Source organism: Varroa destructor, unplaced genomic scaffold (assembly GCF_002443255.2).
Source record: "Varroa destructor unplaced genomic scaffold, Vdes_3.0 BEIS01000001.1, whole genome shotgun sequence".
Classification (NCBI taxonomy): domain Eukaryota; kingdom Metazoa; phylum Arthropoda; class Arachnida; order Mesostigmata; family Varroidae; genus Varroa; species Varroa destructor.
In genome coordinates this window covers 15,522,140-15,549,242 of record NW_019211454.1, presented here as the reverse complement: position 1 = coordinate 15,549,242, position 27,103 = coordinate 15,522,140, and the positions used below count along the sequence as shown (strand labels likewise).

The window sequence follows — 27,103 nt, the reverse complement described above, 5'->3', positions numbered from 1 at the left end:
CGAAGCAACTATATCTCGTAAAACGCAGTTCCCGTAAACCACGTCGAATGAAATACTGTAATCTTCGATACAATCCCTTCTGTCATATGTCTAATAACGGTATAACTACTGGAAATATAGGTACACATTGTTTTTTTCTGGACTTTAAGATTTGCTCGTCCCGTCGATTAGGTCCCATTCTGTTTCTCTCATTTTCTGACACATGGCGATGATGAAAACGATTTTGCGGACACGAGTCGCCAGGCTTTCATATCATGGGTACTAGCTGAGAAAGTTCGACATATTGTTCCTACAGAGGAATGAAAAATTCATGATAGAAATTAATTCTTCGTTTGAAGCCAACCAAAAGAATAGAAATCGTTTAGGGGTCTTTGTTTCTATTAATGGCGTAGTTTTTTTAATAATATGAAATGCATGTTTTTTAAAGACTAGAGGCATCCATTTAGCCTTATCACCATATTAACCATTGAGAGCACTTCCTCTCAGCCTTTTCTGGGCGTCCTCTCGCATTTGGCTCTACACTAATGGGTATCCCTGCTTTACTGTCTGACACTGTCCGTTGCACGCTTCATCACATCATCAGACTCTGTAAGGTGGGCGAAGTTGCATTCGCGGGTGGGGCCCTTTGCTAAAGCTTCCGCAGGGCAGTGACTGCACGACGGTAGGTGTCCCTCGGTTCGTGCTTCTCAAGCGCGTCTCTTGGGGTCGTCCTGTCGGATTCTTGCTGAGCACGCTAACCACAATATTCTTTATTGCTTCCCTTTTGTAGCAGTCCAGGAAAGATGAGTTCGAAGTCAGATCCTAGCTTGTTCCGACTACAATGATTACTTGACCTATTTACGATGTATATGCATGCAGATTTGGATGTAGCTGACGTGAAAGCCTGCGGAGTTTACAAAAAGCAATTGGGCTTATAGAATGTTGCACATGTTACAGTCCAAATATGCTTTCGATTCATTGTCCCCGTCTATTAAATGAAACTTGAAGTTTCATTGTTGTGAAGTTCGCTTGTTGATGAACAGCTTACTTACTGGACACAGATTTGAAAATCAGGAATAATGAAATATTTTTATTGAAAATAGTCATCATTGTGAGAATAACTGCCATCATTACCATCCCAACTGTTGCTTAAATAAAAGTACACCAAACCATGAGAAAAAAAATATTGAATGCTCAGCGCAAATAGCTTTTCTCGTCAACATCATTCTCCAAACACTAACTTTCCCAGCTTTCAGCAAATTGCGTTAAGCTCCCTACGTAAATTCATTGCACACTGGTATTTGTTCAAACTATGGCCACGCGTGATACGTTCGCCGTTCCCATAAATAAAGACTACTCAGACCTCATTCACAACGTCAGATTCACGCTATACGGATGCAAAACAGTTATATCAGGCACTTTACCTTGTCGCCACTTTTTCCCTTCATCCTGTCTTCCTTCCTAGAAAATCTTAAACCTCAAGTTGTCAAACTTAAGCAAGAAAAGCATAATCATTTTTTCCCTTTTTTTTTTTTCTACATTTTGCCAGTAACACTAATAACACTACTAGCGGGACCACACGTCAAGAATTACTATAAAAGACGTTCAGGACCCCCAAGTGTTGCTTACTATTGAATTATGCGCTTCACAGGGCTCGCGACAAAACTGCCATTTCCGAAATCTCCTGTCCGTGATGCGCAGTTGGAGACCATTATGCGTAAGAATAAGTGTGTGGATGCATGTGATTTCTACATCAATGTGGTTTTGTTACAGAGTTTCTCTCTAGTTAAGCGTAGCGTAACTGCCTATCTGCGGACCGAAACCGCACTAGTAGACCGCAGGCGCTGCTATCGCCACTGCGATTAAGGAAATAGCGGACCTCTACAGTAGAAATAGCAGTAGTAGTAAAAGTGACTCGAATCATCATCGTTCGCGCTTCTGGCGCCTTGGGACTGGAAAGATTTAGCAAATGCTTCTCATCCAATGTTAACATGCTTACTTAATTTCGCCCGTGGTCATCATTCCCTCAGATCCAAGGAAAACGAACCTCATCTCGAGAGGGGCCCCGGAGCCTACAGGAATTTTTTCCTGCCCTCAAATGTACTACCCCAATATCTTCATCTAGCAAAGAAACGGCGGCAAAAGCCTAGGAACTGGGAAAGTTTCCCTCTACCGGCGTTGCCCATCCGGGCAAATACTATTGGTCCAAAACCGCTCATGATGAACAGTAACAAAAGCCCGCACAGAACTGCTGTAGCTTCCCGGGAGTTTTGTGCTTGTAAAGAACGCCCTCCGCTATCCTGGAGACTGACAAGATACCGGGACTATTGTATATTGCCTCAGGCTTGTTTTTAGGCTGCAAGCCCGGCTACCTCAAGCATAGACCGAGTCCTTGGCGGGGCCCACGGAGTTTCTACCCATGTTGTTTCTCCATTCGCAAGTGATTAGAGTACAACAACAGGTATTATAACTGCGTGTTGTTACAGCAGCAGAACCTTTTTGGAACAAGTAATTTTTCAGTCACAAATCCAATGATATCTATCGACGGCTGGACGTCGTGTCGCTTTTACAAACTACACTTACCCCGCGGACACACGCATACAAGCGAATTGATGAAAACAAACTGCAACTTTTCCTTTATATCCTCGCTTTCATTCATGTCTGTATGCCAGCTTCTCGACCCCGATCCCCCACACCCCCAACTTTAGCACAGGACGATTTCGGTGGACCATAACGACTGTCTACGCGCTCGCGATCGTTTTAGCCGTCAAATCGTATGACGCAACAAGAGGCTCAGAGGCACATAGGCGTTTGAAATTCTGAAGATTTCTTCGTTTCGACATGGATATGAATGTTCGCAGTTGCCGTGGTGCCTATTATGCAATACCGGCAGTACCGTCAACTAGATTTGCTGTAATGCACATGCTTCTGTACCGAGATCACACGTGATACCATGAAATCTCGACAATCAGAGGATCAAAACCGTCGAACCGCTGAAATTCCGTTGTAGTGCGAATTACAACAGCAGTAGAATTAAGCAAAGCCTGTCATTGGCCCGTACGCACGCCGCGGACGGTCTGTCCTTTCCTTCTGGGGGATATGTGTCCCATAGAGGGAAAACACAAGGCCCAACAAAGAGGCCTAACATCCTTGAAATTCAAATCAGATGAGAGCTTCACGTAATTCTAATCCACAGCAGTTTCGTCTGTAAAAATCGTTTTGAACTATTTTTTGAGACCTAAGGTTCGTTCAAATGGCGGCAGTCGGCGAAGACTGAATACTGACCCCGGATTTGTTTCTGCAAGGAAATCATATGAACGACTGGCAATTGACGGTGCTCTTGCGAGTTATGCAAGCCTCCATATCTGTTAATACACATTTGATTAATGAAGGTTTTTCTCAGTCTTTGCATATACATACTCCATGGCACTCCACATGGGAACGATACGAACGTTCGCACAACAAGTTTATTTTATCCTCTAGTTGCTATTGATATTTTTATTGTCACATAACGCAAGCCGTACATCAGCTAAAAGTTCGAGGAAAGAGCCCAGTAACATAAGGCTTAACATCTTAATTAAAAAAAAACCCAATGTTAAGAATGAAATGCTAAATCGCAAGTGCAATGAGTAGTCATAGGCGATCGCAACGATTCATTGTCTGATTTATTTATAAACGACTGCAAGTCATGATCCTTGACCAGAACGCTCAGAACACGTTATGCAGCTTATGACTACCCATCGGGGACTCTGTAAAAATGATTGAAATGTATTGTTTACGATATTGTAATTCGGCTGTTGCAGATGCCGCGCAAAACAGTGCAGATAAACGCTAATAGCAGTATACCGTCCCATAGTGCGATGTCAAGCGCAAATAGCAACATGACCTCATTTGAATGCTCCTTTATGGCTCCATGTTGTACCACCTTAAGTAAAAACGTTACCAAAGGACATTTAGCTTATTTTCGTACGTCATCAGCGTAGTCTAGCAAACAGCAGCATGAATTACCAGTACCACAAAGCCTACTCATAGGCGGCAAAGGTCTGTCCTGACGAATCCAGTGACTTGCCCTCAGCCTTCCTGTAACTCATCTACTCAACGCGCTTCATTCATTCCAAAGCGCGTAACTGTCTATCGTGAATCCAAGACATGCTAGCTATCAGCGAATTTCCTCTTGCTCTGCAGGGCAGCCTTTGCTAAACTAGATGTAGGCCCTAAAACGGGAGAATGGCTGGTTCCAAGCTCATCTCCTATAGTGCCCTCCTTAGGTGGAAACACGTTCTGTTGTGACGCAACGACCGAAACGGATAGGTAGAGCACAGAGCGCTCCTTCAAGACGCCGTAAAGTGCGCGTGACCAGCGGTAGACTTTTTCATATTTCTTCATCACAATAATGGCTGAAATCCGAATGAACGAGAAAAGAGGGCGAGGTTAGCGGTTACCTTAGATACAGCTTGACTATAAAACGGTATTCGTACAAACAGACATTTCTTGAAAGACAGTAATTTGTAAAAATGTTGGCAATGATTTCCTGATTGCAGTAAAGGGGCGGAGTAAGAGAATGAAAACTTCTGGGAGGACAGGATTATATAAATAGTTGCTTCATACAAAGTTGCCCATCGGAAGTAACTGTTATATGTTTATCTATAAGACACATCAGAAATCCCCATCAGCCGCGAATTTACACATGGTGCTATGGAACTAGCTAAATCTAGCGATTAGCATTTGGCAAATAGTGTCGTTCTTTACCCCCATTTTTTGATATTTGGGTGTGGCAATCACAGATGATGGCCGAAGATCGTCTCTGATCCCCTAATCATCGCGGCGACCCTTATAGAACCCCCGGCACATCTTCACTAGGGAAATGCATCGGGTCTGTCCAGCAAGCCTGAGAAATCCAAAGACTAAAGCTCGCATTCTGGGTTTGCATTATTGTCCTAGTGGACCAAGAGCAGCCAGCCATCAGGTCAATAAATACACCACTGACGATTGACCAGACTCCGTCGCGACGACAAAAACAGTAACGCTGCTGCCAGCTCAATGAGGAATATCAACTGTCGTATAACAGCCGCACGCAGCGCTGATGAGATTTTCAAGGCACGTGATCATCATTATATATATCAAACAGTAGGCTACATACATTGCCTCAGGTTTGAGTTTTGGGTGTTTTCAACGTATCCTACCTAATCAGATGCGAAAATGATGAGCCTTAACGCATACCATTGACATGTGCTAGTAATGTAAACACAAGGACATGAGTGTATGGTAAATATAGCGATTATATGGGAAATTGTCAAGTCCTGTGAGAGAGAAATAATGCGTGAGGAATAACCGTAATCGGTTGTCCTGTCTGAACTCTTGTTCACGGCTGAAATTGAGCATAGCCTTAGTATGAAGCTGACGTAATTTCAGTTGCCTGTTGTTTTAAAGCTGACACATATTTCATCCTATTTTTATTATTTCCGAACATGTATCAGATTATGTATATATGTAAATTTAGCTCATCTAACCCTGCACACTGTAATGTTATTACAGCCAAAGGTACTTCCTCTCTACTAAGTTTACTTCATTTGATCTCATCTAGTATTGACGATTCATTTTGTATGTTCCCTAGGTTTTTTAGCTGTCAATGCACTTTTAGTTTTTACATAGTTTGCTAAATAATTGTCTGTTTAGCTGAAAGCTTTAAGCTTTACGTATTTCCGTTAAATATTGCCTTAAACTGCTTGTCCAGCTAGGATAAAACAAAGTTACGCTTGTTCTTGAGCTTATATTATCTCATATATCCCTAAGATTAGTAAGGAACCACGTTACTACTTACTGCTCATACCTAAAACTAGGTAGATTAAATATTGATGAGTACTGAGTCGTGCTTCGTTGACTGATGAAAGTTCATTTTTGTCCAACCTAACGATGCCTTAGAAACCCTAACTTTCATTATTCCCTTCATTCTACGCTTTTACTTTATTATACATTATATAAATGGTCATGTAATTCCTCTTTCATGTCAGCCTGGTACAAATTGTCTTGGAACCTCATCTGTTGCATTGCTTTCCGTTCGAAAACTTAGGTCTGGGCCGATTGAGACAATTGTGAACGCTCAGCCATGTATCTTAGGTTCAAGGCCCAAGTTTAGGCCGTTTACCTCGCACATGTCCGATGCTCCTATCAAGAAAAAGTGCAAAATTAAATCAACTTTTAATCCCGCTCGACAAATGGCCGAGCCAAGGATAGTAAGTTCGTTTGCGCTCACCAACCATCATGGTTATTTTTATATAATTTATAACTACAAATAAACTCATTGTAAATAGTAAAAGTAAGGAAACGATCTCGTTTTTTTAATTCAACTCGGTCAACCATTTTCAGTTCCATTTAATGCCCAATTAGCATATATCTACGGTAAATCATTAGATTCGCTGAAGCAATAGTCATGGAGAAAGTAGCGCCCCTATATTATTACCACAGGTGTCATCATTAAAGTGGTTTAAGTTCCACTTATTGCAATACTAGTCAAGTTAAGGGCTACCGACCCTAGCATTAACATCGAGTAGACAGGCAATTAAAAGAAATGCCTATGTATCGTTTCATTGGGTAGTAGAAACATGACGACTTCGTTTCGTTCTTGCTAATTAACAGTTGTACGTTACATGTTTATTATACTTACTACCAATTGCAATGACAATCCAAGGACACTTATCTAAATTAGGACCCGACATTTGTCCGCTAGCTGTGTTTGTAGCCGAGAAAAAGCTAAATAAATTATGGAACATTCAGTGCTACCAGTTATACTATACTCATTGCATAGTCTTGATTATGATATCTACGCCAACATCAAAAACAACAATACTCATTGCAGTGCTAACATTTTAGCCTTAAATCAAGTCAATACGTTTAGAAAATTCAGCGCAAAATACCTAAAATATCGTTCAAAGTTTTATTCAATTGGCCTTTGGTTTGCCACTCGTTTTCTTTTCACACCTCTCGTCTTCTTTTTTGCCCTTACGAGCGCACTCCTAGCCTCGGTTCAGCCAATAAGTCAACGCCACATGCATGTCAGAGAATCATGTCATCGTTAGGCTCCTAAAAAGAGCGGCTCGGAGACCTTACAACCGGATCTAAATCGACCTATAAATACTTGAAGCAGTATATCTGGCCGTGTCGGTTATCACAGGGTGAGGTTTAAGGCCTGTATATCAGGAACTATTATATATTCATAAATTTCTCGCTTATGGTGGCAGCCGTCGAGACCAGTTGTGGTGTGAGACAACAAGCTACTCTGCGAGTAAGTGCTTTGCCAAAATAACCCTGTATAAAACCTGTATAGATAAATCAAATGTAACAATAGCGGTTTAAAGTTAGAAGCTGTTGGTCGCCGCACTGCCTCTCAATGCAATTCAATTAAACGATAGTTTTATTTTACGTTCGTACTGCAATTAGGTAAGAATAGTACCTATACTGGATTCGTGTTTAAACTGGGTCAGTATACGATCAATGCTACCCTGAATTATGTATAGCCTCATCTGGGTCTCGCTCATTGCGGATTCGCTCTATTTATACCCCGCATTTTCAAGCAATCCCAATAATTGCTTGGTTACGGTAAATTTCTTCGCTATATTCCCCTTCCTGGTCTGCCTCTGGTTACTCGATTTTCTCCGCCTTGAGACAAACGAACCCCTACCAATTAGAATCGCCTTACGTTAGCGATAACGGTTTTTTGCCCGACTGTAATTTACCAGCCTTATAAATGATGCCTTAAATGAGACCTAGGGTGAACGGGGCGACGATGCTCCAAGTGGACGGCGGTCACAGGTTTCACCCTGCTCTTCTGTGAAATGCCCGAACTACGTATAACTAACAGATTTCGTTAAGAAGCCCGGATGGAAAAATGAACAGTACGGTTTTTATCCGCATGCTCTATCATCCTGTTCAAATGTCTTTGGGCCAGTTTGGCGCGGTTTCGACCTCCACAATGTCGAGTAAGTGTTTGAACAAAGGGTAGTAGCTGATCAAACAGCGCTATACATGGCGTTACAATATGATTTTATATTCTTAACAGCATGTCACTCTACGAAGCGGCAGTTACATTTCCTAAAGCAAGTTAGATGAATCTCGCATTCGTAGTCGCATTGGAAACTTTGGGTTAAAAAGATCCACACAAGCTGGCTTAACAGGTATCACCATAGAGAACGGTCTATTGGATACTATCACTTTGTCGTAAATCGCTCATCTCCGACCAACCACTAAACCAACTCCGCTAAATATAGCTGGAACGGTAACTTGAAATGATTAAATATAGGGAAACTGCATTGGTTTGAAGCAACGTCCTTTTGATCCCTAACAGCCTTAGAACCCTATTAATTTTTTAAAACGACGACGTAGCGCCGATTGATGGATGCCAGGTATATGCTCTCAAGAAGAAACCTTCCAATTGAAAGAAATAGCTAGGCGGCCCTTTGCCCACGCCGTTGTGGACATTTTGCTGGCGTTGCCACCGCCTACCCCCGAGGCAGTTGACCCGTATCTGCATCACCGTCCATGATTAGTACTTAGCCGGGCAGGGTGAATCTCGCAAATCTTATTCATCGTAGTCATCGTCCGAACGATCATCGACCTCTCGAAGAACGTCTACCCTCGTAATCTGGTTCGGCTCCAGTGTATTATGCTACAACAAGAATGCCTGTCGTAGACAAAACCTTATGCCCCTGTGTCCTAAATTTGGCAAGCTGTAAACTAATGACTCAGTCAGCTCTTCCGTAGGCGTGATGCACACCTGCCCTATATATTCCAAGCTCGGAAACAAATTAACGGAACGTGTGTGGAATATGTGCAGTATACATGCCATGTATATAAGATGTTAATATTCAAGGCAAATATGTGCGTACATGTTGGCCTACGGCGGCCAACAATCCTTGGGGGTTTCGCACATAGATTTGATGAAAAACCCATAACGACAACCCAATTAACGACATGTTAGGGAAACATCTGGTACTTATGAAATGTACAGGTATAACATAATACAACATAATAACATAACTTCTCAAGATGCATTGCGTAGGCAGCCAGTTAATTTGTTCCTTGCTAAATTAGTGATCGCTCGCAAAAAAAAACCCTTGTCGCTGTTAAATAAATACTACAGGCAACGTAGCAACACAAGCTTTAGCCAGGTTACTACGACAGCCATTTTAACTTCCACCTGTCGGATGGGACGGGCCGTGTGGGGTCTGGCAGCGAAGGCCACCACATTCGCATTCGCCAATGGCCAGTCCCACCACGCAGCCCACTTTTCAAATAAATGAGGAACAGATCGTGAAGACCTATTCGAACGTGTCGTCCGACCCGTTGTCGCGTTTATTTGGCTCTAGTGATAATTTTTTTTTATGCAAGTTAAAAACTCAGCCAAGGGCCTGAAAGCTACGGAGATATTATTACACGTTCCATCCATTTAAGGGTTGGCACATTGCAACAGTAGCAATTGTAAAGAGTATGTATCATTTAACACGAAGCTAATTACTGGCCAAGCTGTAAATCGTTTAATTGAATGACGTTTAAGAACAGCGATACTTTCTATTTGCTGTATGTATGTTCTATGGTAGCGCGTTTCTTGCGGTCTCCTGAATGTTCCTTTTTCACTGCTTAAGTGGGTAAATTCCTGGCCAAGAAAAGCCTACGGACAAACGTTTCACGTAAGAAACAATGAGTGCCACCGTCAAAGTGCTCTCGACTAACTAACTGTTTATTCTTTCAGCTAGATCCAGATGAAAAAAGCAGATTGAAGACCGATACACACGATTCGGATAGTACGAGAACAAGTTTTGAAGTTGCCCAGTTCTCTTCCATTTTTATTGGTTAATGGCCTTCGGCGATGCCTATAAGCTAATTTCTGGTTTGAGCGAAAAAGAAGTTGTTTAACTGGCATTACTAACTGAGTTAGTTATTGAACGGAGGTTTCACATGTTGCAATTGGGATATGTTTCTATTTAGATTTGATGCGGATAGTAAGTTCTAAATTAATGTAGCAAAAAAAACTCTTCTAAACCTCGAGTAATTGTTTCGTTTTTTCAGCCTGAAAAACATCTTCGCCTAACAGGCTTAGCATCGGTTAGTTTGGCGATCGTGCCTGTTTTAATAACGGCGCGGATTCGCGCGCCTAACTGAGATATAATAATATATCTGCGGGCTAACCGTACTATGGTAACCAGTAGGCCAATACAATGGTTATGGTAAGCTTTTCTTAAACACTGGCAAAAATTCGTTCAACTTGCCATTTACTAAGCACGTGTTGTCAATAGAATAGGTGCATTTATCGTGCTCAGAAGGAAACTAATCAAAGTAAGACCAGCTCTCAAATACTGATAACTCGTTCATGTTCCTTAAAAGTGTACCTAATCACAAATAGAATAGGATTACAATTTACCTCGAGTTATTTCATCCTCGCTTTTCGGTGTGCTTCACTGAAAGCCGGCTGTCACTTATCGGTATCTATTTCTATTTTCATCGAAACAGCGTTTGTGTTTATGTGTTTGTCTCTCTCACTATGTGGGTACATGTGTTTGTATGGGTATCTCATTAGCTCAGAGAGCGATACCGAGCCAAATGATGAAAAACATCCAGCGAATGCTGTTGCTACTACAGAACAGCGGTATCTATTCAATGTAACCGTCTGCTAGCAGTATATGAGAAGTACTATTTACTACCGTAGGTTCGAAGCGAACTTGTGTAGCTAGCATCGATATCATAAATGGATCGGCACTTTCGTTTATACTAGTCCGGGTACAAACGTTTTGTATCCGCGAACTGTATGAACAGAACCGATGCTAAAAAAGGTGAAATACTAGGATTTGGCCTGCGTTTATTTACATTCACTTGACCGAGACAATGACAACGATTCATCACCAGGGAAATGTAAAGCATAAAGCACGTAAAACAAATCACGATCCTGCGCAAAAAATAAGATCATAGCAGCCTTTTTTCATCGTTCATCGTTGAACGACAACCAAATAGCAGTACGGTTCTTGTCAAGAGTGACCAATCCGATCTGTGGCTTTGAACGTCCACTTCGCATTTGCCAGGTCCTAAAAATGACCTGAATCCCACATCGGAATAGGCTAAGCCGTGTAGGGCTACCGTTCTGCTGTGAACTTGTAGCTGCACACCAATGAAGCTTGTGCTTAGATAGAAATACATAAAATGTTACGAGGATCACGAACGTCTGCTAGTCGACCTGGTTGACCATGCGAGGTATCAGTGCGAGAAGAGTAAGTAAACAAATAGAGAGAGAGAGAGAGAGAGAGAGAGAGAGAGAACGGCAGCAAACAATTCAGTAACGCGCGAACAGGGATCCATGTTAAGACAAACGATTCTCGTTTAAATAAAAATCGGTACTACGATGAACACGTTGTATACCCCGTAACCTACGCTGTTCTTCATGATAATGATGGTGGTGGTGATGCGTTGACGTTAATACTTCTATTTGAAGATCCTGGAATGAGGCGAGAAACGAGATTTGACAATGACTCTTGGCATCATCCTTGGCAAACTCCTTTGGATTCTCTGGATACCTTGATCGAGTTTGTGAGTTAGTTGACACTATCAATCTCCTGGATAAGAAGACCAAGTAATACGCTGCGTCCTGCTTGCTTTGCAACAAGTTTCGACGGCGTGTTGATTTTCATTAGAATAACCTTAATTTTCCGCAAGTTTCGAAGTTCTTTTCTCGCCATTCGCTTATCGCCTGTCGATTTAATAGAGACGTTTTTCTTTATCTTTTGTTTTTTTTCTACATATTTGATCACTTGTAAAGTAACTTCGCACGAACGTCCGTACTATGTGTACCGTCTGTTCGTTTATTTCGCATAGAACTAATATCTCTAAATGAAATTTGCCTGTTTCGCAGGGGGATAGTGCGACACGACACCCATACAGTGGGTGCCAGCCGCACCGTCTCAAAGCTCTGTTCTTCATACTGCTGTACGAGCCGGACTAGATATAAACAGCTATTTCATTAGGATTCAGTTATCAGCTAAAGGAAAGTAAGGTTAGTAACAGAGCGTTGAAATAGAACAGAGGTCAAGTGCCGTGTCCTACGGGAAGGTAGGCTACACACAGGTAGCCGTGTACGACAGACGGCGAAAGTGTTGCTCTGAGAAGGTTGATTTATTTAGCGCAGCGCTCAGGCGCGCCCTAACGTTTACATCGGCCCTCGGTTACTGTATTCAATGCTGAAATGATAAAACGCGTTCATAATTCGCTCCGAGGGTACTTCTGTTTGCTGGTCTCTAATAATTATCCGTCTCTCGTTCTCACCTACTTCAACACAGATACCCAAGCAGATATGACGTTCAAAGTCTTGTCTGCTTAATCACAGGCAGTTGAAATCTACACAAAAGTCTAGTCAAAAAGACGTTAATTTTTTGTCCGAAAGCGCGCCGAGAGTCATTGCCATGAGACTGCATGTGAAACGGGTACGTAGCTTGATCCTTTGGTGACATGTCTTCGTTTTCGGCCATTCTGTCTCAACCAAACTGTCTCCTATCTGCCCTGCTTATTCATAAAAGTAAATTGCCATTATGGTCTTTACTACTCAGAAACGAATTATTAAAAAAAAAAAATTAGCTATTTTTTCCGTTTAATTTTTTAGTCTGTCGGATGTACTTCATATGCGACACAAGATGGAAGGCCATCCACCTCTCTAGGTGAATTTTTCCATAAGTAGCTGCTAGCTCAGACACGTGGATGTCGAGCCTTGAATCTTTCGAGATCTTCTCTAGCCATGTACCGGTATTCAGAGTTCTCCGTTTTTCTGATAAGGGAGGAACGGAAGAATCTTTTCGTTGCTGTTGAACCATCCTAGGGTCATGGCAGCGGCATAGACCAAGCTACTGTAGTGCTAGATAAAAGCGAACAATCAAAAAGTGAAATGCTTGGCTTGGTTAGTTAGGAAAGCTTATTGAATCAGTGCAGAAGTAGAGAAGCTCCCAACCATAAAAAAAAAGGGGAAAATTTATTCAATATTAAAAATATGCTCGCTTGTGTTGTCGGCTGAATTCGGATGGTTTAGCTGCTACCGCTCTGAGCAGACGTAGGGCATGAGCGCCTTCCCAGGACATGTTTGCCTCGTTGAGTGCTAATCATCCAACAGTAATTTATACGCTTTATGGGGTTTACTTTGGTGTAATTAGTAAACCGCTGTATAATTAACGAATTAATTAGAAATATTACTGGCTAACAAATACGTACACTCATATAACACACGGGTTCATGAACATCTAACAAGTAATTTGATGAAGTACGATAAATTCATCTGAACAAGACAACAATGGCTCCTTAAATACCATAATTAATAGAGGAACGATAAAAGAAAGATGCAGCCATAGCACTGCTACCTGACTCGTTAATTCAAGCTATCTCAGTTGGAGAAAGTTCCCCCCGCGCGTAAATTTTACTCGCACCATTGCAATTCTCAGTTACAATAATCACTATGAAATAGTCTTTAGCTACTTCTAGGAAGAACGCGACGCCATTTTACCGGAAGGTAGCCACAGCTCAGCAACGCTTTATCGTACGATGGCAACCCAAAATCAGGACAAGCGGGACAGCGACGAAGGGCTATTTCAACTAACGAACCATCATCGTAGCTCCGCCGCGCGGGGTCTCAACAAACAAAAAAAGCTGCTATTTTGTGACAAGGGCCAAAAAATAGTCGCCAAAAATAGGGCCAAAAAGTCGGCAGTAACAGTAAGAGAAGCTGATTTATCCAACAATGAGAGAGTTAGCTGCTTTACATATTCGTAAGCAGTTTCCACTTAATTTACTGCCGACTGTCCCATCAATGGAGGTCGATTTTTCGGAAGATGGTATAGCTCAGTAAATGAAGCATGTTTCTTAGTGCGACCACAACACGTCGGTCGGTACATTATTGTACTGCCCACAGCTAACACTTGTAAAAAAAAAAGGTATCATGGCAGATGTCATTCTAGGCAAATATGTGGTTCCGCTCATGTCGTCAGTCTCCTAACATAGAAAGTTAGACACAAATCTGAAAGGACTTACTTGAAATGCATCTATTACGTAGTAAAGTTCTGTGCAAGGCCCAGACCCTGCTAACCTGCTATTACCATCGAGAAACAGCGCCATCACTTCTAATGGCCATCAATTTCTAGAAATCCTGCTACCCTCGGAAACAGCGTGCCTTTGCGTGTTGTATTTTAAGGTAATTGCTTTGAATCCGGGGCGAGTTAGCTACACATACATAGATTTATGGCAGGCAGGCAGTCTGACCTACTATTCAACGGATAATCTCGAATCGCAGCCCGGTAAGATGGGCCCCACGGATCTTAATGGATAGGAACCGAACCCTTAGGCTGTTCAAGGGATCGTGGCGCTCCCAGAAACTTTATACACAGACAGACACACTGGCTGAGTAATGCTTGCTAGAAGCAGCGGGAGACGAGAAATCAAGCATACGCCCTATGACGGGTTGAGAAGGAGCAATAATTCAATTAGGACATAAAAGAAATGCATGCGCTTTCGTTTTCCCTACAACGACTGCCCCCAGGAGCAGACCAAATGCGCAAATCCCACGGCAATGCACAGAGTCGACCAGTCAAGAAAGCATCGCTACGTCGATCGTTCGATTCTGAAAATGGCAAACGTGATGAAACAGCGTCGGATCAGTGTGCGTCGCCGGATAGCTCCAAGGACTACAGGAAAGAAGGAATGCATGGAAGGAGGAAGGCCAAATGAGGCTAGCGACTGAACGGCCTGAATCAGATCGAAAGAGGTAGATGAAGATTCGTGGTTGCGAACACGGAGGAGGAACGAGACATTGATTAAAGTACCATATATGTCTGTTAGATTCAGAAATCAGAGACATAACGGTGGTATCAGCGTGACACAAATGTTTCTGCAATGCTGTAGGGGCAACTTGTCTGTTAAGCTGATCAGTAGGACGGTCAGGGGCCGATCTAGATTCGAAGTCGTACGTGGAAAAATTTCGCCTCTTGTTAGACGGAACCAGTGGTCTGAAGCAATACTTAACTAAGACTGTGCCATACGTGAAGCTTGAGGGATGTGTTTATTAGAAGGCCGCAATCATTCGTAAGTGAATCATACGGTATGTAAATATGTGGGCATCGGATGCCCGAAAAGCTGATGCGCCTAATAGACTAATGGGTACGCACTCTCGATTGTACATCTTACGTATCGGCAAAGAGTGTATCATCGAATTATCCTTAAATAGAAACTGTACGTTAACAAAGTTTCGAGCTACCGCTGTGTTATTTTCAGGGCAGGTTGCATTTCAACATCCTCGACCTCACGATCGTCGTTGCAATTCACTTAATGAGACAATCTGCACTGGCTTTTTACGTTGGTGCTTTAGGCCTATAAAAGAATGCTTAGTATTATACAGCTTCCACATGTAATTACAAGTTAAAACTAGATAATTACTGCAGAACAATAAATGAAAGTTGTTGATGAAAGGGTCTTTATACACGCGTATTATTATCTATAAAAACACTTGTTCCACTATCGAGTATTCTGTGCTAATATTTGTTTCTTTTCGTCTATAATTTCACCACCCGATAATGTATCTATAATTGTATACCAGATCACGAATGAACTGTTCAACTTTCGGAACATTTTATTCATATCCGCAGAATAGAAAACATTATGACGAAGCCGTCAGCTTGTCGCTCCCCCGCTTTTACAACTTACCCCCCGCCCCTGCGCTCCGATTCGGATCCAATTCATGCTTCATTCCGTGGACGTATAATTGTATTTATATGAAACTAGTTGGTAACTAAGCAAATAATTGTCAATAACGACGCTCCAACTTTGTGCACTCATCAGCGATTCGTAGTCGAACTAGGCTTACAGTCAGTCTGAAGAACAGGGCATACATATACCATAAACCCGCTTTCAAAACTCGGGGACGGTCGTAACCGTTCAGCTAATAACTGCCGCAGCTGCTATTGTTACCTCAGCAAGTTCGTAAACACCGGTTGCTCCATGCCCTTCCGACCGATACGCATCTGTAGGACCGTCTGATGCATGGCAACAGGCATGCATTTTGAGTTGCATACGACTGTGGTCGCGTCATTCTTATGACCAAAACTGACTGTACGTTGTCCCTAATAACTTCACAGTTGTCATTGTCTTTCATAAGCGCTGTCGGTACTGTTATTGTAATAAATAGCGAATCGTAAGTACTATCTACACAATTGCCCATCCCATATTGCCCCTATATATATTGGCTTTACGTAAATGGCGAGTGACATCGGAGATACACCGGCAAAGACGCAACAGACAAGATGTGAACGGAAATCAGAAGCAAGTTCTTAGTAATGCAAAGGAAAAGACAACGTGACGGTGGTATCTGTCAATGTTAATTTTCCTTTTTTTTTGCGTTTTCTCTCTGATTTTTACCTTGCCCGTTTTTTAGAGCAATGGGTATACGCATAAGAATCAATAACGGTTACTCTGTTGTCTGCGATGGTAGAGACAAAATTCATGCTCATAGCCACACGAAACCCAGAATATCCAGAGATCTATCACAATAATGACGAGTTTTACTAGAAACGCGGTGCGGCGCCTGAACTGGACGAAAACAAGAAAGAGTTACTTGTCCAATGTATAGGGTAAAAACCCAAGTGGTTGCTGCGTCAACCACCATTTCGAGGTGTAGCGGATAGGAAAGACGAGCTGGAACGCAGATGATGAGGATGATACCGTTGCTGGGTCGGATCGGAGACTGAATCACACCGTCTCTTTAGTTCGCACTGAGTGCTCCAGAGTGTCCCGGAGAAAAGACGACTGACTCGAAGAACGAGATCGGAGGCTTACTGCCAGCTTGGGCTAGGGTATGGCGTGAGCAACCCGGTATGAGTTGCCGGGTAGCTCACGCCAAACCAATCAATCTTTAACAAGCGGAGCTCAATAAGTGTTCCTTTTGGAGCAACGGAGCAGATTGTGCCACTACTGTTGAATGCCAATCATTGCTCAGGGAGCCGTCATCTCCCTATACGTTTGTCCGTCCGGATCGTGTTTATGGCCTCGTTTCTCCCTTGGGCTCTCCGCTTTTCTCTCGCACTCTGATCTTTTTACTGTATCTTCGGTCGATTTTCGAAGCTGGTGCTTCCACGACGCGGCCATGTCGAAGTTTGTCTAATAAGCAATACCTTATAGATGGATACTGTTAGAACCAACGACTACCGACAATAAAGATGCTAGGTGCATTCTGTGTGCCTTGGAAGAGACCTGTGCGCGAACGCTCAAAGAAGGCAGCAGTAAAAGAATAGTCCACGATGACGAGCGTGCTCGTCGTGATCGTGGCAGTCATCGGTAGCAGTAGTGCCGGACAAAGGTGCAGACCATGTTACATGTTCATGTGATGAGAAAAATGATCGAGGGAAAAAGCAGGGGGACGGAGAAAAAAGGCCGCAGAGGGCCCATCGAGACGCTGTTCAGTGCGAGAGTCCAACTCGACTGGCCACGATCGTGGGGCGAATGCAGTTGTAACGGTCGAAGGGCAACGGTGGTAGCTCGAAAAAACAAAGCGTTGTTATTTATAAACAAGAAAGGAAAGTGATGACGATACAGATGCAAGCGAATAAATGAGTTTCGACTAGAACGGTAGAACAACATGACAAAAGTTTGACAAGATAGAGAAATCTGTTACAGCAGCTCAAAAGAAATAGCTAAAAACCAACGAATCATTACCGAATATTCAGGATATATACTTTGTGTTTGATATTGCGAAGCGGCAATTAATAGCTATTGACGGGACCCACTTGCAAAGTATACATTAACCAAACACTCGTGGGTTCGCGTATAGCTCCAACGTAAAGAATCTACCAATTGACGGACCCTCCATCAGCTCAGTTTCAAGAGCCACTTTCGACTCCGCATCATTAACTGAGACAGCTCGAAGAAACAGGAAGCAGAAGGAAGCAAAGTCGACGACGATTTATTGAGTATCAAAAAAACAGTAGAAAAGGACAAAATGAGAGGCAGAAGCTGGTCACAAATCGAATGGCCAACAACTAAAACAGACCACTGAACTCAGATATGCACCGTAGCAAGTTAACAAGCAAGCGACGCTTATTACGACGTCAACCGGCCCCCATACATACACTTAGCTAGACATTACTGGACAAGATTTATATTTCGGTTCAACCACCACTGCGCAGTGGAGACGAGCATTAGCTAAATACTCGGCCGGAAAGTTGGGGCCCATAGCGTTTCGTGGTAGAATTTGTGGTTTCAAAAGCGGGTCGAGTGGTGCGTATTGTTGAAGGTTAGCGCACATCAAACTACCTCATGAAGATATCGTTTTAGATAGTCTGATACGAAAAATGTATGATAGTTAAATTCTACTCTCGGTTTATCTGTATTCGATGTAAAACATGCAAATCATAATGACAGCCAAGTTAGCCAAATGTCCTACTTTACAGACATCGACACTCCTATACCTTTCGAACAGTAGAAAATCTCAGATACGCTACATCTAAAAACAAATCCTCCGTTTCGTTGGAACGAGGTTCTTCCAACACGACAAAGAGCCATTTTTAGAGGGTACGAACGGAACTCAACTGTCGGCCTCTTTCAACAAAATTGAGTGCCCTGCGCCAAGAACCAATAGCACGTCGCTTAAGAGACCGCTGTTTCGTAGGAGACTAAGTTGGATTGAAACGGTAGAAAATGGACGGGCCAAAGTGCAAGCAGAACGAGTCTGTAGCCCTTTCGCCTCGAAACTTCTCCACAACTAATAACGGGTGACACAGGTAGGTGGTGTGCCCATTGAAAACTACGTATAACGAGAAAAGCAAACGGTCTTATGATGAGACGTAACTGAAGCACGAATTTAAGTCACAGATTGTCAACTTGATATGAAGTTCGCGGCGAAGTTCATCTCGTAGTATAATACATTTATTCATAAAGGAATTGTATGGAATCGAATAGCAGTAGTGCAAAATACAAAACAAAAGACAGACCTAGCTTTTGATTTGTAAGGATGCATGCGCAGAAGTCTTCATAAAGAAAAATGAGCTGAAAATCGCTAGCAGCCAGACCTAGGCCAAGTAGCGTTGGAAGGAGGCGCAACCAAGAAACCTACTCCGATCGAGCAGCTACTTGCCAATAAGGCCAAAAACAGGCAGTTGCCATACCGTAGAGAGTAGTCCGTCAGGGATCTGAACGATTCCGCCGAATTCAAAGTGACTAACTACTATGATCGATCTGAAACCACAATTTGAATCCCACATCAAATACATTTATGTGAGAAGGTCCTTAAGAGGATACTTTCTGTGCACCTCTTTTATAACCAATAGTGCTTTCTCGCTTTAAGCAAACTACAATTTTTTTCGACCTTAGCTATCGAAATCAGTATCTGTCAGCTTATTGAGTCGACTCGTTTTGTTCGCAGGCGTCTTTCACGCCTTTACGGTTTTGCTATCATGTTCAGCCATATTCGTTTTCGACTGGTCGTATTAGCAATATTGTTGAGCATCTTATCTACTGTCCGTATTGACGATATAGTACTCCTACTTACTCTGGGTTGCTGCTGATCGTCGTTGTCAAATGAACAGACCCAGACACTCAGGTGACCCAGCTAACAAAGAGACGATACAGAGCGGGGAGTGTTATGACCATGCTAAACTTATCCCATGCTGCCCAGGGAGACTAGGGTGAAGCCGAAATTTATTTACTAGCAGTTATATAGCAACGACTAGAGCAAGATACGACCTAACCTAACACTGTTTCTACGTAGCTAACGGACTCCTAGAACTCTCGTGTGTGATTTAGTGGGTGTTCTCTTCGAACTCAATTAAATGTAGGTTTAGACAATGTCATATCATCAGACTATCGGTAAATGTTTTGCTCTACATCAAGGAGTTTGCTTACTTACAGGGGCTATTCAGGACAATCGGATGATCCTGAACGAAATATGGGTAACACAAAAAAATTCTTACTATATGTACATGCTTTTATTATAAACTTTAATGCATGTATAAATATTGGACTAATTACTTATCGGGCGTAATTGATAATCAACAACTGAGAGATGCGATCATTATCTAGATTCGTCAAAAAAATTTAAACAAGGAAACCAAAAGACTGACAATATTAGTCAAATACCGTCTTTTTTTGAGGTGTGTAAATATACGATAGTAGGATTAACGATCAAGTATTTTGAAGGACAGTTTCACGTCAGTAGAGGATCACGTTCTCCGTTACTCCAAGACCTCGTTGCAATGATGAAAGTGGCATTCGCAGGTCTCATGACTTGTCAAACTTATCCAAATGTATGTAGTCCGAATATGCAACCCCTGAGATAAAAATGGCCGACCAAAAAGTTCCAGAGCCGGTCATCATTTGCTCTGACGCTTCATTACATATCGATGTTTTCAGTGGCAGCTACTCTTGAATCAACGATGCCGAGGACTCACTGCCTATTCCTGGATTTAGCTAAGCCTAACTTGATAAGTGATTTTTGTTCTGTTTGCACCAAACAGCATTGAGAAATCTCTCTCTCGTTTCCCCTATAGAAGTAATTTGATAACCTGTAATCGGCTAAAGCATTTTCGAACGCTAAGTCTTTAGGGAAATACTGCGCATTTGGAGGGATTTCTTATTGAAGTTGCCCACTACTCGCTCTGTTCTAACAACATTTCTCCACAGTGGTCTGGTATATTGACAAATAGCAAATGTCTGTTTCTTTCCTGCATATTCAAAAGAGCATTCGAAATAGAAGCCATGATGTCAAATCAAGGTTTACTGGTATTTGACAACGAATTGCTCACCCCAATGGGCGGAGATGTAGCTGATTAATTCTTAATGGCTCGGTCGTGAATAAGGGAAAATCTACTTGATTCGTTTTCTAAACTCCATATTCCCATGGTCAAAAAGCAATTTTTTACCCATGCTTAGTGCTAACGAGGGGTCTGACCTTCGCTCATTACTACTACTACTACTACAACTATGGTAGCACAGCCAAACACTCCACGAAATACTTCGCAAAAATGGCCTCACAGCTTCCTCTAGGCTACCGTAAAATGGTGATTCTCAAGCCACGATTGCCATTTAATTGTCGATAGATTGCCAAATTTACTGATACAATAACATTCCCATGAGTCCGCATCAATCATTGTTTATTGATACTAACTATTAATTGTACTTTTGTTCTGTGCAGCTCAACTACACCGTCATTTAGGGTTAGGATTGAGCTAACCACCTAAAAAACGTTACACCACAAGGTTAAGGTTTAAATACATTGTAAGCTACTCACTACACTATACAAATAATGCTTCTGATCGTTTGGCACTCAGACAGATTTCTTTCGATAGATTAAAAGACACTTGTCACCATTAATAATACTAACTCGTAAGTATAACAACGTTGGCTTTGCAATACTGACGCGGTACACAGACGGTAACCAAGGGCCCACAGTTGTTTTGCAAATGATTTGTGTTATTCGATTATGTATACACGCATTAGTAACATAACCTGCATTATGAGATAACGATGCATAGGCGTACTTCCTATAACTGATTCTACTAGAAGCTCTTCCAATGGGGTCTGGATGAAGCAATAATGGACAAACGTACATCAGAAACCTATTTCTAGTTGGGATGTACTTGCAGGGCCATACATTTATAGGTTTACACTCCATATGTATCCGGTACGATCTGTAGGCTCTCTTTGTTCCATCTTTTCAACTTGGTTATCGGCTTCACTATATGACGAAACTACAAATTTAAACTGGGGAGCGGTAATATTAACATTGGTATCGGCGCAGAGAGGCAGCCGGTTTGTCATCCGCTTGAGTCGCTGCTGCTGCTGCTACTACTTCTGCTGTTGCAAGCATTGAAGGAACAGCAACAAAGAGAAGGAGCGCTTTGGAGTCACCCCACTAGTAGTTAACCCCAAGTCGCGTCGGCCCACCCAGAATCCACCCGTTCCCTTTGTATGCTACGGCTATACGTATACATTCAGAGGTAACAGCTACACAAACTCAACGAACAAGCCCTGGACTGCAAAGTTTCAAGCTCGTGCGCACCTCGAAGTGTACAAGGCTTCTCGCTCGATTCTGGGATGTTGGGTGGCGTCATGTCACAGGTTCGCCCTTCGTTTGTCGTGTACGAGGTGCTCGGTTGGCTAGACTGCTGCGGAAAGGAGAGGCTGCAGCCCCAATAGCACCCATATGGGAAGAGCAGATCTGCCCGTTACTTATTGCACTGCTTGCACAATATCACACAGTTTACACAGGAGTCCACTCAACAACAACGCGGAGGACCACCACAGTCGATTGCATGCACTGGGGGGTAGCTAGGTACCAGGCGAGAGAATAGCATCGTGGGTAGTTTGGGCGCACAGCTGAACTGGATCACGAGCACGAGAGAATGCGACAAAGCATTGCGCTATCCGCGGAATGCGTTGAACTGCGGCCTAGGTTTAGCCTAGGAGCAGTGGGTGATCGACCTGCGCCGACCGGAGCATGGTGAACCTCTCGGAAGAGCAAGTTCTAAATAAAGGAAATGCGTGAGTGAGTGCAGAAAGAGCTGAATAGGCGCTCTATGTAGCAGTTCTGTATGAGGTAGCTATACGGCTATGGAAAGCGAGAGGCAATCGCTAGGGAAGACTGCAATGAGAAAGACTATAAAGACAGTGTCATGACTATGAAACAGGGACGAGGGGTAACCAGGATAACGAAAGACACACTTTAAGGAGAAATAAACTATGGAGACAGATGGGTTAGAGAGCATTTTCCTATTGTCGCTGCGCGTCAGTGGATGGGTTGGACCTCAAAAAAAGCTGATAGAAAATTATCGAGGGAAATGGAAGGGCAAGCATACTTAAGAAAAAAAGGTAGAGCGCTTAAGGCGTCAGGGGGAGAGAAACTTCTTATCAGAAAAAAAGCTAAGGAGAAACAGACTTACGATGCCAACGAAGAATTAGATTGCTGCCGGGGGTAATAAGTAGGAGAGAGAAGAACAGCCAAACGGGGAGCGGCACCAGCAAAGACTGTTAGGAGAAACTTGAAGCGAGAAAGAATAAAAAACCGTGCTTGGAAAGCCTACTCGGTAAGCTCAGACCATATACACCAAGGTTGCTGTCGCCTGTAGCGATGCCACCTCGCTCACATTGTAACAGCTCTGACTGGTAATGCGTACCTGGTATACTCTGTTTATCTCTGTATATGAAACTATGCGGCTACCCATGTACATAACGTATGTCGAAGGCAGAGCGTTCGGCTCGAGCTCAAGCCGAGCTTTCGCAAGTGAAAGAATCACTCAACATGACGACAAGGCGTGTTCGCGCTGCCCGCCAAATGTGACAGCCAAAGCGGAAAACGAAGTCTAGAAATGACGAAGCGCTCGAAGCGGCAACGCGTGCGCTATGCTGCAGCTGCCCTAAAAGCAGCAGCCAGTAACTGTCGGCGATGGATGACCCGTGACCATAAAAGTTCGTAGGGAATGGTATGGAAAGTCTGTGGGGCGCCTGTGGTTGAAAGCTAAAGCGAGGTAATCTAACAAAAGGGCGCGGACGGGAACGATTTGCCTTGATCAAGTCATTTGTACCTTGACGGAGGTCGCGAGAGGCAGAAATAATAGGGAGAAAAATCATGAAAACATAAGGCCTCGAATAGCTGTTGAACGATATTCAAATGTTTAAAATACACCTAATCACGTTATTCGGCTCCTGCATCGATATCATTATCTACTATTTCTACTAGCACAACGAATGCACGCAGCGCTATGTGTGGAAATAGAGACATGGTGAGTCTTCACAGGCAACACTGGCTACTAGCGAAACGAAGGGGGCTCCTACAAAGCTACTCTGCGAACACAGCGTCTGTCGCTCTGAGCACGTTTGTACCTATTACAGAGTTCGCATTTAATTAGTCTCAACTATATAAACGCAATTGCTGCGCTTTCCAACTAGAAATGATTATCAAGGAAGCATGACGATGAATAAGATGGCCATTTCGCGTCCGTTTGGGGGTGAAGTAAGATATCCAAGGTGGGGGGTCGCGCCTTTAAATACTATACTGTTACGATATCAGGAACAGCATACGAAGTTATAATTTGTCGATGAAAGTTCGTTTTGTAACATGTGGTCGAAATGGTTGTTTATTTCATCTTGAGATTTTATGATGCTAACTTCAGTATTTCAAACGTTTACTATAACGGTATAGTGTTAAGGCCGATGACCGAAGAGGTGCTGAAGAAACTACATGAACGGAAAAAGATTAATAGAGATATGATCTGATATACTGACACTTCATTTAATATAGAAGGTACACGAAAAATACTCGCTTTGATTTTTTTTGTCATATAATTTTTGTTTATCTACCAAGCCTTTATCCTGAAACATTTGGTAAACACCTTGCATGTAAATATTTGAATAGGTTTGTCGTCACCTTATCAATTAGTTGTTCTCCATAAAGACTATAGATTTACCTCAAGTAATCTGAGCATAACCCTATGGCCCAGAGATACGTAAACAACGTGTAAGCCGATATACGTACATCTAATATTGTCTTCATTTAATCAGAAATGATAAACATCAGATCTATGTCGATAGCAGGACATAAATCAACGATTTCAGTAAGTTAGATACAGTGATGTAATAATCATCGACGAAAAACCAGTACGTTAGTCGCTAGAATGGCACAAAGTGTTGATTCTACGAAAACAATTGAAATATTTAGGAGACGCGTCCTTGACGTAGATTAATTGGAAAAGCGCTTCATGTGGAACGCAGGCTCAACTGTGTTAACGTTGGCATACGTCTTCTATCCAATTATCACGGTTACGCTATCCAATCCAATCAGTAACTGTCACGTGGTACGCCCGTGTGACGTGGTCAAACGTGAACTCCGGTTACTGAACGTGTACGAAATCTCTGACCAACGTAACAAAACATTCGAACTTACCCCCCCCCCCCCTCCAACAAAAAGTACTTAGCAATCAAGTACTGAACAAACTGTTTAGTTCTTAACATTTACAGTTATCTGGACAGTTTTTTTTCACAGCAGTCGATACCAAATACCTACTTCGTGAACGTAATATTTGTGTATAAACAAATAATAGGAAAACGAGACATCTTCGAACATGATTTAACATCCGGTATAATGTCGATATTGTACTTTGTGCGTCTCTTTGTCTCCCGTGAACAGCACTTACAATTCAATGTTTAGAGAACTTCATCAGACCATTTATGTACCATAGCACTTCTTATAAAATCCAATTATCCCAATTCGACCGGTAACGCTTGTTAACGTATATAGACTCCCTTACAGCACCATTAGATGCGGGTCTAGATTGAAAATTGATAACTTATGCCTATTATTAACAACCTATGGACGCAAATAGATCGAACAGGCCGTACTTGAGTTTGGCTAGAATGTTTCTTAATCTTGATAACTTTGCTCAAAATAGCAGATTTTGGTATACGACAAGGCCTCTAAATACATCCATGCATGTTCAGTTCAATTACGGTTTAGTTAAATTTATCCATTGAACTTGAACTTATCTATTCCATTGTGCATGTAATTCACATGCCTGGTTAACCCTGGGTCAACTGTATTATACGGACACCGTAACAGCGTAATGTGACAAGCATGTGTTAACTAACGTATATCCAATAGAACAGCCTCTTCCAAAGGAGACGTCGTAGTACTCGACACGTTTTCGCCAGTAGACGCACTATTGATTTTAATGGCATTGTTGGCATTACCGCCGCCCTGTTCTTTCGACCCAATTGACTCCGGTGACCCTGATGTTGATGTGCCCGTATTATGCTTATCCATTCAGTCGTCCATTGAACGGCGGCCACTACAGTCAACGCTTCGCAGTTGGTCACCGCTGGAACGCGCACCACTTACTCACTACCGCTGCCAGAGTTGGCACTGGGTCACTCTGTGTGCCTCTGCAGCAATGACCTGGGGAATCGCTACGCTTGGATCGACACCAAAGACCAGTCACCGTCGCCGTCAGTAGCACAGAGTACAGACGTCCATGTTCATGCATAAATAATGGACAGGATAAAGTAGTGCGCACTATGGGTAAAGAAGTAGTAGTATGCACGAGTTCGAGGTCTGATTGCACGTCTGTTTTTCATTCATTCGTCCGCGTACGATGTTCCGACGACATGGCACTTCCAAGCGTCGTCACGAATCTACACATTCAATGATACCAGCATAAGCAGTGTAGGTCGTGCTTGGATAGTAGAGTCTGACGAACGCCGAAGTTGCCTAGAAGAGTATCGTTTGCGAATGGACGCGCGGAGTCACGCTGGTAAATCTTGACGTATTTGTCTATATACCTAGATAATTACGACGAGACCGTGTCAATGGAAACAAATTGCGGTTGGTCGCCGACAATGTACACAGCGGCGCGCTGTGTGCTGACTTGGACATCACCCGTGTCTCTCGATAAGAACAAAAGAGATACTGATAAATGCGGAAGGCGACGATAGTACAAGACAATTCAGGTGACGTGATTAATTATATATATATATATATATATATATAGATGACTCGTTGTTAAGTGCTCGTTGATACATGGCTAGGCTTTCCTTATTTAAAGCAATTTCTATTAAGGTATTTGTTTTACTGCCTGTGAAAAGCGCAGGAGCAGAACGAGGATCAACAGATAGAGTCAATCGCAAGAATTTCTGAAAAATAGTTTCGAACGGCCATAGACATTATTGCAGCCTTTTTTTACCAGAAAAATTGATCAGTTGTAACCGAATCTCGATAAACTCGGTCACAGATGATCTGTGCTTGTTCCCCAAACTATCCATAACAATAAGTGCTTGTAGTCGATTTGCTCATATATCAATGTCTGCCTGCGTGAAACCTTCTGAGTTATCCAAGACACTATTTTCAGTCAAATGCCGCGCGAGCTTTAACCTATAAGCGCCAAGTCAATATCAGAATCACAACTTGCGGCATACGTCATCAAGAACTATTCGATAACATGGTGACACCTGGTCGTACTTATTACAGCTTTGTGCCATAGTCAGTAAGAAAAATCAAATGCGACTCTATTCCAGCTCTGTTCTATAAATCGCAGCTAACTAAGGAGGCGCATGTACACAAAAGGAAAGGGTCTCACTC

General features: G+C 42.6%; 2 protein-coding genes across 3 annotated transcripts in view; both read right to left on the bottom strand.

Moving 5' to 3' along the window:
• The window catches only part of LOC111255290 (uncharacterized), a 100,054-nt gene that overhangs the window by 70,703 nt on the left and 2,248 nt on the right, over window positions 1-27,103 (bottom strand). The window lies entirely within an intron of this gene.
• LOC147758304 (uncharacterized) lies at window positions 1,042-26,526 on the bottom strand. Its single transcript, XM_086984433.1, has 2 exons — window positions 25,618-26,526; window positions 1,042-4,376 (listed from the first exon to the last, which is right to left on the bottom strand). The coding sequence occupies exons 1-2, from the start codon at window positions 25,790-25,792 to the stop codon at window positions 4,132-4,134; spliced, it is 420 nt and encodes a 139-aa protein (XP_086840559.1). The 5' UTR covers window positions 25,793-26,526; the 3' UTR covers window positions 1,042-4,131.